General features: G+C 47.5%; 1 protein-coding gene across 1 annotated transcript; it reads right to left on the reverse strand.

Moving 5' to 3' along the window:
* Positions 1 to 356: 356 nt before the first annotated feature.
* LOC117833889 (senescence-specific cysteine protease SAG39) lies at positions 357 to 2,848 on the reverse strand. Its single transcript, XM_034713485.2, has 2 exons — positions 1,236 to 2,848; positions 357 to 1,155 (listed from the first exon to the last, which is right to left on the reverse strand). Exons 1-2 carry the CDS (start codon positions 1,813 to 1,815, stop codon positions 590 to 592), a joined length of 1,146 nt encoding a protein of 381 aa, XP_034569376.1. The 5' UTR covers positions 1,816 to 2,848; the 3' UTR covers positions 357 to 589.
* Positions 2,849 to 19,343: the final 16,495 nt, after the last annotated feature.

A 19,343-nucleotide genomic window follows, 5' to 3' on the forward strand; every position in this document is an offset into this window, starting at 1 on the left:
CAGATGCCATTGTAGAATGGGACGTGGTGGAGACAAAGCTTGTAGAGATGGTGTTCATCTTACTGTGATGGGGCGAGACACCTCCTGCAGCCTGCTTGGCCCAGGCAAGAAGATATGTGCCTCCATCGAGGAAACCAGAGATCCAAAGGTGACGATAGTAGAGACAGTAGCCACGAACATGCTCTGCATCCTTCAGGCATTAGGATGCTTAGTCCAATTCTAGGTACAGCTCGATCGTGTGCCTTAATTGTTCTGTTCATGTTTCGATGCTAATTATTATAATATATAAGAGAATGCTCAATCGAGTAGCTGTAAACCCATGCAGCGATAAACTGGATCCATATCAAATGATTAACATGAGAATTGCATCGTGGTCTCATAAGGCACTTTGATTCAAGAAAATACAAACAACAAAAATGTTACATGTATATATAGACGATTACGTGAAGTTTTTAAAAATGGCACATAAATTATTAAATTTAAAGTTTACCTTACGCTAAGAAACCAATTTATGTGCATGGATTATTACATATTCTTATTTGTGCATGCCTTCATGGATGATATAGATTGCGCGGGTTGTTTTCCGAGTTCACGCCACTGGATAGGAGGCTTGGATGGCAACGCCACATGCGTTGACACCCCTCTCAAGCCTCAGGTACCCTCCCTCTCCCCAGGTCTCCCCCCAACTGTTCTTGATCAGCCAGTACTGGCTGCCATCCTCAGCTGTGCCGTACCCTACTATCGTCACCGCATGGTTCAAGTCCGTGCCACAGCTGTCCGTGGTCATCACGCCGCCGTCGTAGAACTGGAAGTTGTTCGCGTCGACGCCCACGGACACGGGCTGGTTGGCAACAGCCGCTGCGAGCGCGTCCTCATCGTAGCGGGGCACGTCCTGGTAGCTTCTGATAGTGACTGCCGGTTGGACGGACTGGCACATGTCCTGGATGGCAGTGTACTGGTAGGCGTCCTCGGTGGTGATTCCGCCGTTGCTGATGATGTACTCGAAGGCGTTGTCCATATTGCCGCCGTCGCAACCGTAGTTCCCGTTGGTGGAGCAGTCCAGTAGTTGCTGCTCCGACAGCGAAACCAGCTCACCTGTCTTGATGTGGTGGATGCCCTCGATGGCCGCCACCGCGGAGAACGCCCAGCAACAACCTGCAAATTAAATCATTCTTGAGTAATGCAGTGTGATGTTCCACATGTGATCAAAATAGAAATTCATTACGATCGCTCACCGCAATCCTCTTGATTCTTGACACCTGTAACTGCACCTTTCTGCCTCCAGTCAACCTCCGCCTGCTGGGGCTCTGACTGTGTAACGTTCCCGTACTGGAAACCGGGCATCTTCATGCCCGTAGCCGGCGTGGCCTTGTACCCGGTGTACCTCGCCATGAACTCATCATGAGTCATGTCGGCAAACCCATTGATAGCCAGGTGATACTTTTTGCCACCTGCGGCATTGGAACTGTCAACAAAAATGGCATTCGCCATGAAAACCTGGAACCTTCGTGCTTTCTCGGCCGCGTCCTTGTAGGTGCGGCCGTGCTCCGTCACCCACCTCTCAAACCTCACCATCATAGCAGCCTCTGCGACAGAGCCGCTGCCGGGAAGATCCCGTGCAGCGACCGTGCAGCAGATGCAGTTTGCAATGGTTAGGACAGCGAGCAGAATAACTGCCATCGTAACGAGAGGCTTCTTGTTGGCAATGTAGGGCGCCATGGCTGTTGCTGCTGTATGTAGATGATGTGTGTGAGCGAGAATGATGCTAGCAGGGAGCTGGAGACTGGAGAGTGTGTATTGTTGGTCTGAGTCCATGAGCAGGATGGGGGCTTATATAGAAGCCTCGTGCAGTAAAGATAGTAGAGATCCTAACATGCATAAAAAAATAAGGGAAATTGCACTCGAGTAGCATCCTGTTCCGTTCCTTCCATGTGCATCGTGCTGTGTGGAGTTGACCATGTCGAAGCAGTAAGCCGCCATAGGCATATCTAAGCCGCCGAATGCCTAAAATATTTTCGTCAACGATGCAGTGCACTGTAGATTAATGAACTGATCACTAAGCTGCCTTGAATCCTCCCACATTGTGGCGTTCTAGACTAATGAACTGATCAAATTAATTTTCACTCCTTTCCTGGATTCATGTTTCTGTTTTTAGAGAATACAACTTTGATATTTCTTGAATCTCATATGATGACATTATTCTTTTTTCTTTGTCCTTCCAGATATCAACAACCTCCAGTAAGATTCTTTTACATTGTTACTCCCTCCATTCCAATTTACTATTCGTTTTGGCTTTTCTAAGTACATACTTTTGAGATGCACCTAGATATATACTAGTCTAGATATGTAAGCAATAGTTATATCAAATAAAAGAATGATGATGCCAGTTTTATGGTTCAACCGAAAGAGAAGCTATCAACGCCGGGTCTTCCCATCAGATAGTGGAGTCCGGACCAGAAATTTTTAATAACTATGAATCTATCTTCCTCCCACCCGCCCTTATCCTCTGGTTTCTCTCCCATGGATCTCTCATCTTCTCGCCCCCTCCGCGGCTCCGTCATCTCTTCCCCCCTCCTTCCCGCCTCTGCCACTGCCACCTGCAGCTACCCCGCTTGGCTACCTCTACCAACCGTCCCCTCCTCCTCTGCTTGCCCCTCACTCATTGGCAGGGCAGCCATGGTGAGGAGTAGCAGCGAGGCGAGGAGCGATGGCAACATGCTGCGGTGGCGTTAGCCAGCGCGCGCCAGTAGCATGGGCCTCTCCGGCGCGGGAAGTCTGGATTCGGTGGGAGAGAGAAGCGTGTTCCTACCCCTCCCCTCCTTCCCCAACAAGGAGGCCCTAAATCCTTCCCGTGAGCCACCGTCTCATCCCTCTCCTTGTCTGGGCGACGGCTACAACGGACACAGGCGGCAGGCCATGACGGTGACCGTGGGTGCATGATGCTGTGTTAGTGACGGTGGGTGCGGGCTGCGTGTCGCGACGACAATGGTGATGGCAGGCGCAGCCGGCGGCAAGAGGCAAGTAATCATTTTCTTTTTCTTCTAGAAATAGGCATCATGGCCGATTCATGGTCCCACGGCGATGGTGACCCCTATCATTAGGGAAGGCCATACCGGTGGTTATGTTGGGTTTAGGGCTGGTGGTGATAGGGGTTCGAAGTAGACATTGTTCCCCTAAATGGATCTTATTTAAGCAGCAAGTGCAAGGTGAACTAGCAGACAATTTTGTCGCTCCCCTTGAATATCGCCAACAGGACAATAAGTAAAAGCCGATTAGATCCAAGGATTCACGGTTGGCCCCGACAATGACCAAACCCCATCAATATCCCTAGGAATCACATTTAGCGATACTCAATACAAGGGCATCTCCGGGGGGGAGTAGGGTTCAAAATTTTGCTGAAATTTCATCAAATTTTGCAAAATTAAGCTATTTTGAGCACACTTGAGGTGTCGCACGGTGGTCGGATTGCTTTCCTCTCTCAAAGAGGTCCTATGATTGATTCCTGTGCTCGGCACCTTTTTTTTACCTCACTTACTGGTGGGGTCCACCTTCTTCATGTTATTAAAAGAGTAAAATGCACCGGAGGTCCATCAACTTGTGAGGAGGTGTCATATTGGTCCATCAACTCCGAAAGTGCATTTTTGGGTTCATAAACTTTCAAGTCGTTCACCGTAGGTCCATACCATTCCACCTGGACGTTAGAGCTGACATGGCGTGATGACTGGATATTTCCTCTCTCATCTCTATCCATCTTCCTCTGTCCCATGGACTTTGAATGGGGGCATTTCCTCAACCAAGTTGTGGGTGAGGTCAGGTTCGACGCATGCACAGTTCGTTCGCCGCGTCGACTTCTTGCCGTCCTGCGGCTACGATGGTAGTGTGTTGGCCGATGAGCAGATGGAGATGAAGTGGTCAATCGTGCTCACTGTGCCCTCGACCGCATGCTCCACGCCGACCGGTCATGCTGCACCACCACATGTGTCTGAGCGGCAGGAGCCCAGCAAGCAATGGAGGGGCAGCTTGGTCGCGGGGAGTAGCAGCGGAGACGCACATGGGTGCCCGACCCCGGCGAGTGGCCGGAGGCGTGCATGGCGCGACCCCAGGATCAGCGGCGGCACGGCTCAGCCTCGGCACAGCCCATGGCCCTGCGCTGCTTCTTCAGCGGGTGGAAAAACTACTATTCCCGGTGGGGAGGCGGATGAAGCTTGGAGAGGAGGGGTCGGTGGAATAACGAAGGAGGTGGACGAACCTTTGGTAGCAGTGATTTTATTCTGTGAAGCACGGCTAGAGAATTTGGCCGATGGGATTGGTTGTCTCGGGTTGAGAAACTGGCGAGGCTAGGCGAGCTTGAGCGGCCGGAAAACGGGGGAATGCCGGTGGTGTAGTGCTTGGAGGGAGCTCTGGTGTGTTTGTGTACATAGCTTGGGGTGTGTGTGAGCAGTGGGCTGCAGTGATTTGAGGGCTGTGGCTGGAGGATGGAGGATTTGACCGGCAATGATGCTTGGCAATGGCACGTGCATTTTGATGGGGGTGCGTCCAGGGGCACTCCGGCCATGGCACATCGATTTGGATGCTGATTAGCGGTGAGGGATGGTGGTCGGGCACCGGCAGCAGTGTGGCACACGGATTCTGCCATGGCACTGGCGAACAGTTGCCCGCACTTGCTCATGTGCCATGCCCGCCACCCACACCTCTTACCTCATCACACCCGCATGTTGACACCTACTTCTTCTCCCATAGCTGTGCAGGCTCTGCTGAAGGTGAGGTCGCTGTTCGGGATGGATTCCCAGTACCCGCAAGGAAGGAAGAAGGCAGAATCCTACTAGAATTCCCCTGTAATCCTACTAGGATTCCTACCTTGTAACCAAATAGTAATCAATCTAGTCAAAGCGGCACGTTCGTTGTCCTATGCTGACTAGCAAGCAAGATCGACGAGTTGATCTGCCTAAAACCGATGGATTTTGCATCGTGGGCAGCGTCAAGTCCAAGATGGAGTCTGATCCCATCAGAGCTCTGAGTACAAATCCGTGGAATTATGCTACGCGCACACAGGAGAGGCCACCAGAAGATTTCAAGTGCTTTGCGGCAACACCAACAATTAGCAACGCTGACTCGTCGACAACTACTTCGACTACTCATCTCGACTAGAAAATTAGTCGGGGCAGACTTCACACCGTCGACAACTAGTCGGAATCGACTCCGGCTAGTCGGCTTCATCAACAACCGTCATGGGTTCATGACGACCGCCATGGCTTCGTTGACAATCATCCACGAATCAAGCTAAGTCACTATTGTAATTATTTTACATAATTTTTTCGGGTTGTTTTCCGCATGCAGGGCAATGCGCCGAGTACTTTTTTGTGTACGCCACTCGACGGAAATTACCCTCCAGAGCTACACTTTGCCAATTATTCCTGAGGCATGTTTACTTACAGCCATGGGCTTGGTACACCGAATTATGGAGGCTATCGCCACTGGTTTGGTGCACTGAGTTTCAGAAGCTCCGCCAACTGGCTTGGTACATCGAATTTCGGAGGCTACGGCCACGGGTTTGTGCACTGAGTGCTGGAGGCTCACAACGGCTACCCTAGTGAGGCACAAATCCTATGTGTGGCAAACACGCGCTCTCCTCGCCAAAAGGCAGAGAAGTCTCAAAGACTACTTTACGTGCAATCGCACAATCTTTTTGTCGCAATGCCGACTACTTATTTTAAATGTCTTCTCTTAGCGGTCACTAATCTTCTCAAGTAGAACACACCTTAATTTGTGATAGGCTCGGATCTTCTGTCATTCCTGAACACTAGGATGCGAGACAAAGATCTCTGTAGCAGCAGTGCCAGTACGCGTACACGAGACAAAGATCTCACACGCAGTAGCAATGGCTAAACAAGGACTGAGAGCCTAAACGTAACAGGCTAACTACTCGGAAAAAATATGGCCGAAACAAGAGCATGACACACAACATTTATATTCATCACTGAATAAATTTCAGTAGTATCTTCAAAATTCTACAAATATGCTACATAATGTATGCATCTCTTTTTGCAGGTCAAGCTTCCGCGACTACTTTCCAAGATGCTCAGCGTACCTCCAATGACTACGCTAGCTCCTAGGCTCGGGGGCTAAGTGCCAATTACTACTCGGAATATCTCCAATGGCTCAGCTAGCTTCCAAGCTCAGGGGCTAAGCGCCAGATAACTACTCGACGTGGCTCCTATGGCTCACCTGGCGCATAAGCTCGGGGACTCGACGCCAAATGACTACTGGAAAGATGACTGGCGTGAAGGCTAAAGACCCTCAGATTGATTATTTAATCATTCCAAGTCTCGGGGGCTGATAAGCTACACCCAAAAGTTGATTTTTTTCAAGGTGAAAGAATAAGATTCAGGATTTTATTAACCCTCAACCTGATTCTTCAATTCAACCTAAGGTTCGGGGGATACTCCATATGGAGTGTGACTTTCCCCTCCCTCCATATCACATTCCAAAGATGAAGATTATAAAATCAAGATGATCAAGGGCTTGAGCACACCATAGCCTCATGGCAGCTTTGAGAAACTTTAAAGATTCAGCTAGATAAAGTACTCAAAGAGCACCAAAACTACTCAGTGAGGATCTGAGAAGTACTTGAAGACTGCTGCATTCGACGATGAAGAGCTCGGAGGCTTGTCGGGGATAGATCCCTTGTACCCGCAAGGAAGGAAGAAGCCAGAATCCTACTAGAATTCCCCTGTAATCCTTCTAGGACTCCTACCTTGAAACCCACTATTAATCCCACCCCCTGGAGTATATAAAGGAGAGCAGGGGTACCTAGATAGGCAGATAGAGAAGCACCACAAGCCTAGACTAACATAGGCTCAACTCATACCTCAACACCCAAGTGCAGGGAGCGATATACAACACCCCAAACATGACGTAAGGTATTACGCTAATCTGGCGACCCGAACCTGTATAAATCTGTGTCTTGTGTCCTCTCTTTTACCTTTGAGTTTCAGGTCCGATGATTCCCCTCCAACCAATCTACTACCACAGGATACCCCTCGGTAGGTTGCCGAGTATAAAACACCGACAGTCGCGTCCCTATGGTGCGCGGGCGGCAGGGCTGTAGAGGGACATGCGGCGCGGGCACGGTGGTAAAAAGCTTCCGCTGCAGCTCTTCATGCCCACAACCTGCTTGACGAAATGCTCCAACCAAACACCATGTGAAGAGATGAATATGAAGAGTGTGGGGGCTGCCCCTAAAAAGGGATCCCGAATGTCATTCGTATCATTCCCTGGATCAGTAGATGATACGGGCATTTCACACAAGAAGTATCACATCCATACTTCGTAAACCTTTTATTGAGAATTTACGTGAGGTTGAAAAAGAGAAAGCATACTACTAATGATACAAAATGATACAAAAGGGGTTGTAGCCTCAACCTTCATTATATAGCGGAGTCCTATGTAGTAGTGCCAAGCCTATAGGTGGCGTGGCTCCTAGGGCACATCCTCAAGATCCTCATCTTCCTCACCAGCAACTTTTTCCTCTGAAGAAAGAAAACAAGGGGAAGCAAGAGTGAGTACTGTATAATGGGTACACAGCAAATCCCACAGATGTTGTATTATTTCATGAAGGATTTCAAGGAATAGCTGCTAGTTTGCCTGAAAGCTAGTTGTATGCATAGTGTATATGGTTATAAATTGAAGAGAACGGAATGCAGATATTTATAAGTTGTTGGTCTTGGAGGGGAATCTACCTCCCTACTAGTCCCCAAGTTTTAGGAGCATCATGATCTGTCAGGGACGACCTGAGCCGGCTTTTGCCTTATTTCTAGACACATCTCAGGACAAGCCTGAATCTCACTCTTTTTCGTAAAGTAGGTTAGTACACATCAATGGAAGCGTTAACTATGTGAGCTCTTAACCGTGAGCCTCGGCTATTCGAATAGTTTCATAACACTGCGCAAAGGTGTATACTTTACACGCACGTTCGATCAGCCCATACACGAGACCCGTACCCCCGGCGTCCATCTCTGGACAACATCCTCTAGCTCCATCCACGGATAATCCTGTGGCCTAAGCAGGGACCATTCCACGTCCACTCAGGGGCACTACCCCGGGAAAATAGATGAATCATAATGTGGCATACAATGCCACCAGGCCCTACGGACCTCAACCAATGGCCCATGCCGGTCGGATCTGGGACTCTGCGAAGGTCCTGCTCTAGTCTATCCATTGCCCACCGTGGTCCCTTGGGATGGTTTACTAGATTCTATAGTGGGGTGTGAATTAGGGCCTCACATGTTTAGGCACTCGCAAAGGCTGTACTTTTTTAGCACATGCGGCTATACTGTTCACTAGAAAGACTTTCCCATGAGCCAGCCCTTATATGATTAGAGTAAGCTTTTTAGGATAGGATCCTCTATCGAGGGTACCCTCTTACTCGTGGGTCCAACCTTAATTGGTTGCTAGACTCACTTGGGTTATTTTTATGCCATTTTAAAAGTACTCTCACTCTTCCTTACAATTTGTGAGTCATGGAGGGCCTAAAATTATTAGGACGAGCTAAGCATGGGAATAAAGGAAAATATGCAAAGCTTATAAACAAGTTGTTATCTTGGTTTATTTTATTAATAAAGCTTGGGATCAAAATATGATGATGATTTGTGGGACTTGCCTTCCTCAAAGTCTGGGTCGTTCAAAACTTCTTCTTCATAGTCCAGATCGTAAACATGTTTCCAGTGTCATCGTTTCTATATTATCGTAGTTATACGTACGCAATCAAATTTGGTGTACACTTTTGGGGGTGGCTTTAGCATAAAGAGATGGAAACGGAGAGAGACACAGGCGGGCTCGGGAGTCGGGGCCATGTGGGTGTGCTGTGCTGTGCACCGTGGACTACAAGGTCGTGGACCAAGGTGGGGTGTGGTGGCTGGAAGGTGACCAGCGGCGGAGCTAAGGCTCGCCGGAGCAGTCGCAGCGGCGCAACCGTGAGGGAGCTGGCGCTAGAGGGGATCTCGAGCCGGGTTTTGAGTGCGGGAGTGGGTACAAGGGGAGGGGAGCTAGAGTAGGTGAGGAGGGGGAGGTGGCGGCGCGGGTAGCATGACGACTGTATCCGGAGGGCGGCGAGGGTTTATGCAGGCAGCGTGACTGCCAGGGTTGGCCGGCGCCGAGTGGTGGTAGTACGGTTGGGCGGCGGAAAGGGATAGTGAGGTTTGGCTACTCGGGAGCCAAAGCCATGCAAGGGTAGGGTGTCTACAAGCCTCACGACGACCTCGACTTTGACTCGGCCTGGTCCTAGGGTATATGATTGTTGGAGGTATGCCCTAGAGGCAATCATAGAGATGATGATATTCCATTTGTATCCATGATTTGTATATTGTGTTCATTGAATATCCATTAAAGGCTACTTGAATTGATTTGCAATTATGTGAATTGTATGTGAAACTCTTTACTTGTATGGTTATTCTAAAGTTGTCCCTAGTCGGAGTTCATGTGAGGACACACATGAATATTAGACTAGCACATATATTAGTTGATGACTATGTTTCACAAGTCATGGACATGGAGATGTTGAACTAATAGTGTGGACACATGTGGAGACATGTGCTAGGACTGACCCAACACGAGAAGTAGTTCTCTCTTTAAACAACATATACGCTTTGTCCTTAGACTTGAGATTGTCGCATATATTCTAGATGTGGATCGACCTACTTAGGGGCTATCAAACGCTACGCCGTAACAGGGTAGTTATAAAGGTAGCTTTCGGGTTTGTCAAGAAGCATGCTATGAGACATGGTCAATCAATATGGGATTTGCCCCTCTCTGATTGAGAGTGATATCTCTGGGTCCCTCGAGTGATCAGATCCAAAAATGCATGGCCATGCTACGTACGGTTAAGAGTTAACCTACAAAGGGATTCCGAATCACAGGATCGAGAAAGAGCGGTCGGCTTGAAGCTAGACCAAATATCGTGAGGCAAAGGGAATAGCATGTATATTATGTTGTGATGGTTCGTCTGATATGATCTTCGTGTGCGTATAGGAGTTGGCACGTCTTGCTAGAGGCCGCTACCGACTATTGGGCTGAGTAGGAGTACTCGGGCCATGTCTATACGTATCCGAACCCATAGGGTCACACACTTAAGGGGCTGGAAGCCCAATTCGGATCTGATCCGAGTTGGATTAGGTTTAGAAGTACTAATGGGCCTCGGACCTAGAGGCCCATTGGGAACCTCTATAGATAGAGGGGTGGGGGCGCCCTAGGGTTACACACCTTTTTGGCGAAACACACCTGCCGCGCCTCCCACGCCCTCGCCTGTTGCAGCTTGCGGATCTAGCAGTCCGGCTTGCGACGCTTCCTCTCTGCACGTGTGGATACCTTGGAGGTGTTGCGCCTGCAGCACTTGGACGAGCCGTCGACGAGCCGCCGACGAGCCACGACGAGCCGACGACGAGCCGCGGCACGGGAGGCGATCTTGCTGCACGTGGACGAGCTGCTGAGGAGCTGCTGGACGTTGACGTGATCGACTACGTACGACTACGTTGATCGACTTCGTATGACTACGTGATCGTCTTCACTGCATTGACGCATATCTACATCTTCCGCACCACTAGTGCGTCGAGTGGTAATCCCGTGATCCTTATACGGCAGTTCTTCCTGGTTTTACGCGGTAGAAATTTTGATTTGCGCTAGTGTAGCCTACCTCGTATCGTAACAGTGGTATCAGAGCCGTAGCTGCTTAGTTTTGGATTCGGGATGTGTGCATATGGAGATATGCGAGTTTTCCATTTGATCTATGTCCTGGTTTCGTGCCCTTGCTGCAATGGTAGTGTAACGACATACTCCTACCGGTCGGTTTCCGCCATCGGAGTTAAGTGATACACGTAAATCCAGTTGCAGTGAGCGAAGATCAATATGATTGATCGAATCGAAATCCAGGGTCATACGCCAGGCGCATTAGATGTGCAATAGTAGATGAGATCTACTGCCGAGGTCGGGATTTTTGCCGTATGCGTATGCTTCGGTAAATCAGCCGTAACTTTTCGGTACGATCTTGGATCGGGGCGAATTTTATATGAAAATTGATCTACAGAAAAAGTTACACATGAAATTCAATGGCTTGGCCGTTTTCGGTGAAATTAGATTTTCCAATTTTGGCTTGGAAGATGGAGTTTCGGGCATCTGAAGTTTGGAACGTTAGGGCGCCTAACTCTGTTTTGCAGGATGTATGTATGTATCTTGTGATCAGTATGGCCCCCTTGTGTATGTGATGCATGTGTGTAACTCATTCGTGACTTGCGTGTCGCGCGTACGGCAACACGGCAGGAGCCATATGTGTTGTCACTTTATTGTATTTAATGGTCTGCGTACCAAATCTGTGATGATCCAAGCAACTATGTAATCTTCATTACTAGGTTTTCTTTACTAGCTATTAGGCGTAATAGCATGTTCTAGTTCTTGGAGGACTCATCACTAGGAGGATGGCACACATGGAACATGGAGATGGAGATCACCATGGTGAAAAGGTTCTATGGAGATGGAGATCACCATATGAAAACGGGCCATACTGTGTCACAACTGTGTGAATGATATTCTGTTTATGTTTTACTTTCTGCATGCTGTGATGTTAGAAGTAGAACGATCCCTCACAAAGTTTAAGTTAGTATGCCCTCCCAACTAAAACTTGCACCGTCCCATGTCTTGTACAATTAGTGGTGGGTCTATGAAATTAGGGTACCACTAGTTTTCCTTGACTAGACGGGTTTGTGTCGGACACTTACACGCATAAGGGTTGGTTTGCTTAACAAGGTCATCTTAACGGTTAAGGATCTTGGGGCATAAAGGTTGGGCACCAAGACATAGAGATGTCACCCAACAACAGGAGTCATATGTGATATGATTAGCAAAAGTTGCTTACCGATCTACCTTGTTTGCTAGCGGTGATGCTAAAGCTCACTAGTGGACTTGTTAGTTATGGATCCTAAATCACTAAGTTTCAATAGAGGGATATTGATTTTAGTGGGAGTAGATTCTGTTAAAATAGTTTAATGTGATTTGCTCTATCATGGATACGTTTGTCTTAGTGTATTTTGCATTACTTTGTTGTAGATTAAATGAGACCTAGCAGCACTACACCGTTTGCTTTGCGTTCGGTCCTTGAGAAGGACAAGTTGAATGGAACAAATTACTCGGATTGGATCCGTAACCTGAGAATTGTTCTCAGGGCTGAGAAAAAGGAAGATGTTCTAGACAACCCACTACCAGAAGAACCTGCTGATGATGCACCCGCTGCTGCTAAGAATGCTTACAAGAAAGCATGTGATGCTAACCTCGAAGTAAGCTGCCTTATGCTTGCTTGCATGGAATCCGAGCTGCAGATGCAGTTCGAAACAAACCATGAGGCGCACGATATGATCGTGGCACTTAGAGACATGTTCCAAACACAGGCCAGGACTAAAAGGTTCAATGTGTCTAAGGCCTTTGTTGAGAGCAAGCTAGCAGAAGGCGTAGCAGTAGGACCACACGTAATCAAGATGGTTGGTTACACTCAACGGTTGGAGAAGCTGGGCTTCCCACTGGGCCAAGAGTTGGCCACTGATTTCATTCTTTCGTCTCTTCCGCCTAGCTATGGGAACTTCATCTCGAACTACCATATGCATGGGACGGAGAAGGGTCTGAATGAGCTGTGTGGCATGCTTAAAACAGCAGAGGCTGACATCAAGAAAAGCGCTAGTACCAGCCATGTGATGGCTATACAGTTTAAGCCTATCTTTAAGAAGAAGGGCAATTCTTGGAAGAAGAAGGGCAAGGCTGGAACGTCCAAGCCAAACCCAGCGCCCAAGGTTAAAGCTGGACCTGGACCTGCTGCAGACAAAGAGTGTTTTTTCTATCATGAACTTGGCCACTGGAAGAGAAACTGCAAGCAGTACCTAGCTTCGTTGAAGAATAGCGGAAGTAAGAGTACTTCTACCTCATGTACGCTTGTTGTTAATGTTATAGACAACATTTTTCTCGCTGATACAATTATTAATTCTTGGGTATTTGATACCGGATCGATTGCTCATATTTGCAATTCGATGCAGGGAATGATAAGAAGTAGAAGCGTGGAAAGAGGAGAAGTTGCTTTCCGCGTGGGAAATAATGCAAGAGTTGCTGCGTTGACCGTCGGGACGATGCAACTCCACCTCCCATCAGGATTTATTATGGAGTTGAATAATTGTTATTTCGTTCCTAGTTTAAGTCGAAACATTTTGTCTCCTTCATGCTTGATGAAGGATGGTTATTCATTTGCGAGTGAAAACAATGGTTGTGTGATCTCTAAGAATGATATGTTTATGGCTTTTGCACCCATTGTGAATGGATTATTTGTTTTAAATCTTGTTGGTTCACCTGTCTGTAACGTAAGTGCTAAAAGGCCTCGGCCTAATGATTTGAGTCCTACCTACTTGTGGCATTATCGTTTGGGTCATATAAGTGAAAAGAGCATGAAGAAGCTCCATTCTGATGGACTTCTAACTTCGTTTGATTTTGAATCATACGAGACATGTGAGGCCTGCTTGCTAGGCAAGATGACCAAGACTCCTTTCACAGGATTTCTTGAGAGAGCAGTAGACTTGTTGGAACTCGTACATAGTGATGTATGCAGACCAATGAGCACGACGGCTAGAGGAGGATTCCAATACTTCATAACTTTCACTGATGATTTTAGTAGATATGGCTATGTCTATTTGATGAGGCACAAGTCTGAAACCTTTGAAAAGTTCAAGGAATTTCAGAATGAAGTTGAAAATCAGCCTGGCAAGAAAATTAAGGCCTTACGATCTGATCGTGGAGGCGAGTATTTGAGCCACGAGTTTAGCAATCATCTAAAGAGTTGCGGAATTGTTCCACAACTTACGCTGCCTGGAACACCTCAGAGAAACGGTGTATCTGAGCGACGTAATCGAACTTTGTTAGACATGGTTCGATCAATGATGAACCAGTCGGACCAACCGTTGTCATTTTGGGGATACGCTCTAGAAATAGCAGCTTTCACACTTAATAGGGTACCATCTAAATCCGTAGTTAAGACACCATATGAGATATGGACTGGAAAGGTTCCTAGTTTGTCTTTTCTAAAGATTTGGGGATGTGAAGTCTTTGTCAAGCGACTTCAGTCGAACAAGATCACACCCAAGTCGGATAAGTGCATTTTCGTGGGATATCCAAAGGAAACTTTGGGATATTATTTCTACAACCGATCAGAAGGCAAAGTGTTTGTCGCTCGGAACGGAGTTTTCTTGGAGAAAGAGTTTCTCAAAGGAGAAAAGAGTGGAAAGACAGTGAATCTTGAAGAAGTTCAAGATGAGCCGATCGGGCAAGAATCAATGAGTGATGCTAACGTAGCAGAACAAGTTGAGATACCTATGGCAAGAGAAGCACCGCCACAACCACGAAGGTCAGCTAGGCTCCACGAAATGCGGGAAATATTATTGTTGGACAATGATGAGCCTGCGACATATGCAGAAGCAATGATGGACCCAGACTCCGAAAAATGGCAGAGTGCCATGCAATCCGAAATAGAGTCCATGGGAGACAATCAAGTTTGGAACTTGGTTGACCTGCCTGATGGTATTAAAGCCATAGAGTGCAAGTGGATCTATAAGAAGAAAAAGGACATGGATGGAAATGTTCACATCTATAAAGCACGACTTGTCGCAAAAGGTTTTCAACAAGTTCAAGGAGTTGACTATGACGAGACCTTCTCACCCGTAGTGATGCTTAAGTCCATTCGGATTATTCTAGCTATAGCTGCATATTTCAATTACGAGATATGGCAGATGGATGTCAAGATAGCTTTCCTGAATGGAAACCTAGCTGAGGACGTGTATATGATACAGCCCGAGGGTTTTGTCGATCCGAAAAATGCTGGAAAGGTATGCAAGCTTCAGAGATCCATTTATGGATTGAAGCAAGCATCCAGGAGTTGGAACATTCGTTTTGATGAAGTGGTCAAAGGGTTTAACTTCACCAAGAACGAAGAAGAGTCTTGTGTTTACAAGAAGGTTAGTGGGAGCTCTGTAGTATTTCTAATCTTATATGTGGATGACATATTACTGATTGGAAATAACATTCCTATGCTTGAGTCCGTAAAGACTTCACTGAAAAATAGTTTTTTGATGAAGGACTTAGGGGAAGCGGCATATATTCTGGGCATTAAGATCTATAGAGATAGATCGAGAAGGCTTATAGGTTTAAGCCAAGATACTTACATTGACAAAGTGTTGAAGCGGTTCAGCATGGAAGAGGCAAAGAAAGGGTTCTTGCCTATGTCACATGGCATACATCTCAGCAAGACTCAGTGTCCTTCGACTGCTGATGAGCGGGATCGCATGAGTAGAGTGCCATATGCCTCGGCTATTAGATCTATCATGTATGCAATGATAAGTACTCGCCCAGATGTTTTATATGCGCTAAGTATGACAAGCAGACACCAATCTGATCTAGGTGAGAGTCACTGGACAGCGGTGAAAAACATTCTTAAGTACTTGAGAAGGACTAAAGATATGTTCCTCGTCTATGGAGGTGAGGAGGAGCTCGTTGTAACAGGTTACACCGATGCTAGTTTCCAAACCGACAGAGATGATTCAAAGTCACAATCAGGATTTGTGTTCACGCTAAATGGTGGTGCTGTTAGTTGGAAGAGTTCCAAGCAGGAGACGGTGGCCGATTCTACGACAGAAGCCGAGTACATCGCGGCTTCGGAAGCCGCGAAGGAAGGTGTTTGGATAAGGAATTTCCTCATTGAGCTTGGTGTGTTCCCGAATGCGTCCAGCCCATTGAATCTCTACTATGATAATAATGGGGCAATTGCGCAAGCAAAGGAGCCAAGGAACCACCAGAAGAACAAACACGTAATGCGGCGATTTCATCTCATTCGAGACTTCGTTAACCGGGGTGAGATCAAGATATGCAAAATACACACGAATCTGAACATTTCTGATCCGTTGATAAAACCACTCCCGCAGGCTAAGCATGATGCGCGTGTAAGAGCTATGGGTATTAGGTACCTTCTAGATTGACTCTAGTGCAAGTGGGAGACTGTTGGAGGTATGCCCTAGAGGCAATCATAGAGATGATGATATTCCATTTGTATCCATGATTTGTATATTGTGTTCATTGAATATCCATTAAAGGCTACTTGAATTGATTTGCAATTATGTGAATTGTATGTGAAACTCTTTACTTGTATGGTTATTCTAAAGTTGTCCCTAGTCGGAGTTCATGTGAGGACACACATGAATATTAGACTAGCACATGTATTAGTTGATGACTATGTTTCACAAGTCATGGACATGGAGATGTTGAACTAATAGTGTGGACACATGTGGAGACATGTGCTAGGACTGACCCAACACGAGAAGTAGTTCTCTCTTTAAACAACATATACGCTTTGTCCTTAGACCTGAGATTGTCGCATGTATTCTAGATGTGGATCGACCTACTTAGGGGCTATCAAACGCTACGCTGTAACAGGGTAGTTATAAAGGTAGCTTTCGGGTTTGTCAAGAAGCATGCTATGAGACATGGTCAATAAATATGGGATTTGCCCCTCTCTGATTGAGAGTGATATCTCTGGGCCCCTCGAGCGATCGGATCCAAAAATGCATGGCCATGCTACGTACGGTTAAGAGTTAACCTACAAAGGGATTCCGAATCACAGGATCGAGAAAGAGCGGTCGGCTTGAAGCTAGACCAAATATCGTGAGGCAAAAGGAATAGCATGTATATTATGTTGTGATGGTTCGTCTGATATGATCTTCGTGTGCGTATAGGAGTTGGCACGTCTTGCTAGAGGCCGCTACCGACTATTGGGCCGAGTAGGAGTACTCGGGCCATGTCTATACGTATCCGAACCCATAGGGTCACACACTTAAGGGGCTGGAAGCCCAATTCAGATCTGATCTGAGTTGGATTAGGTTTAGAAGTACTAATGGGCCTCGGACCCAGAGGCCTGTTGGGAACCTCTATAAATAGAGGGGTGGGGGCGCCCTAGGGTTACACACCTTTTTGGTGAAACACACCTGCCGCGCCTCCCACGCCCTCGCCTGTTGCAACTCACGGATCTAGTAGTCCGGCTTGCGACGCTTCCTCCCTGCACGTTTGGATACCTTGGAGGTGTTGCGCCTGCAGCACTTGGACGAGCCGCCGACGAGCCACGACGAGCCGATGACGAGCCGCGGCATGGGAGGCGATCTTGCTACACGTGGACGAGCTGCTGAGGAGCTGCTGGACGTTGACGTGATCGACTATGTACGACTATGTTGATCGACTACGTATGACTACGTGATCGTCTTCACTGCATCGACGCATATCTACATCTTCCGCACCAGTAGTGCGTCGAGTGGTAATCCCGTGATCCTTATACGTCAGTTCTTCCTGGTTTTACGCGGTAGAAATTTTGATTTGCGCTAGTGTAGCCTACCTCGTATCGTAACAATGATGTGGTGGCGGGTGGAGACGGTAGGCTCGAGCTCCTACAAAGCTTGGCGGGGCTGTGTGGAGTGAGGGGGGTGGTGCGAAGGGAAGTGAGGAGTGCCCGGGGCTAATTATAGCCTAGCGGTGCTCGTGGAGGGGCTCGGGTAAGGTCTTCCAAGCTTATCTGACCGGGGCAGCAATAGTGGTGCAGCGGCACGTGCACTGGGGAGCGGGAGCGGAATAGTGCCAGAAGGGGTGTGCTAGCAGGCAGGAAGTGTGGTCGTGCATGCGCCTAGTGCCGGCACGTGTAGCACGCTTGCCGGTGTGAGGAATCAGGCTGGGAGGGTGGAGATCAGGGCAATCTCGCCGGCGGTCGTGCTCTAGTTCGTAGGCACGGGAATAGGAGCGGGCCAGTTTCTATGCAGGAGGGGATGGTCTGGCTGCTGCAGTGGACAGCGGTGGTGCGGGCGGTGACAGCGTGCATGAGATAGGGTAGAGGCATGGCCGGGAGGGGTGACATGGTGGTAGGTGGCGGCGGCGGCATGGATAGAGAGGAGGGAAGGGGGAGGAACCGCGGAGAAAGATGATGACGTCACGGTGATGTCATCACGGTGTGGGTTGGTGGGCTAGGTTGGCTGCTGTGTTTGTGAGAGGAAGGGAAGGCGGGCCGGGCTGAAAGGTTGGATGGGCTGGAGGTAAGGTTGTTGGCCCCAGAGGAATTTCAGGAGGTTTCTAATTATTTGAGATAAGGTTTTGGTTTCAAATTTAAAATGGTTATCAAATTTGAGAAGGTTTTGAGACAAAGGTGTGGATGGGACTTTTAGATGGAGTGCTTTGGGAGTAGAATCCTATAGTTAGCTCACACATATGCATATGAAATCATGAAATTTATATTTTGGTGCATTAAATTTAAATGCATGGCTCTAGGGTTTAAGTTGCTATATAAATTCTAAGAAAAAAATTTTTGAGGTCCACATTTTAAATGCATGGAAAATTGGGATGTTACAAAGAGAGAGAGAGGAGATGCCTGGTCAGCGTGACATGTCATCGCTTGGCGTTGACGTGGAGGGATATGGACCTGCGGTGAACAACTTAAAAAGTTGATGGACCTGGAAATGCACTTTCATAGTTGATGGACCTAAGTGACACACCTTCACAAGTTGATGGACCTCAGGTGCGTTTTACTCTTATGAAAAAAAGAGTGGCACACCTGAGTTTCAAAATGGGGAGCTCTCCCATGCGAAATGACGAGCAAACCATTGAGCTATGAGGGTAGGGTTCGATATAAAGTCTCTGTCATTTGTAATAATGACTAAGTATTTAAATTTTCAAAAATTAAGCAAATATTTGACTGAAAAAATGCGGATTTTTTGTGAAATTCGATGATTCCGATGGAGACTGAGAAGAGCCCCCCCAACCCCACCCCGCCTCATCAAAGTTGTTATAATACGTACCTTGTAGGGTTCTCTGACATGGAAGATTGTGGTACGCATCCAGGAACATGATCATCTAGTAGAAGGCTCGAATGCTGTAAAGTTTGAAGAAGATTACAAATCTCTCACTAGTGGCGGGTATGTATCTGGACAAGGTTGTTGAAAGCAACAAATCGGCCTAGGAAGTAGGAAGCTACAAGCAAGACTCCACCCCCGATCAAGAAATCAGGAAGGCATTGACCATGTTACTCCTGATGCTCAATGAGCCCGTCTGTTTCCAATTTATCTTCGCAGATGCCATTGTAGAATGGGACGTGGTGGAGACAAAGCTTGTAGAGATGGTGTTCATCTTACTGTGATGGGGCGAGACACCTCCTGCAGCCTGCTTGGCCCAGGCAAGAAGATATGTGCCTCCATCGAGGAAACCAGAGATCCAAAGGTGACGATAGTAGAGACAGTAGCCACGAA

Source organism: Setaria viridis, chromosome 8 (assembly GCF_005286985.2).
Source record: "Setaria viridis chromosome 8, Setaria_viridis_v4.0, whole genome shotgun sequence".
NCBI lineage: Eukaryota > Viridiplantae > Streptophyta > Magnoliopsida > Poales > Poaceae > Setaria > Setaria viridis.

What these genes read in the sequence shown, in the direction of transcription:
- LOC117833889 (XM_034713485.2), bottom strand. Translation starts at nt 1,815, where the DNA reads ATGGACTCAGACCAACAATACACACTCTCCAGTCTCCAGCTCCCTGCT. An exon ending in CAAGAATCAAGAGGATTGCG is followed by an intron (nt 1,156 to 1,235) that starts GTGAGCGATCGT and finishes TTTAATTTGCAG; the next exon opens with GTTGTTGCTGGGCGTTCTCC.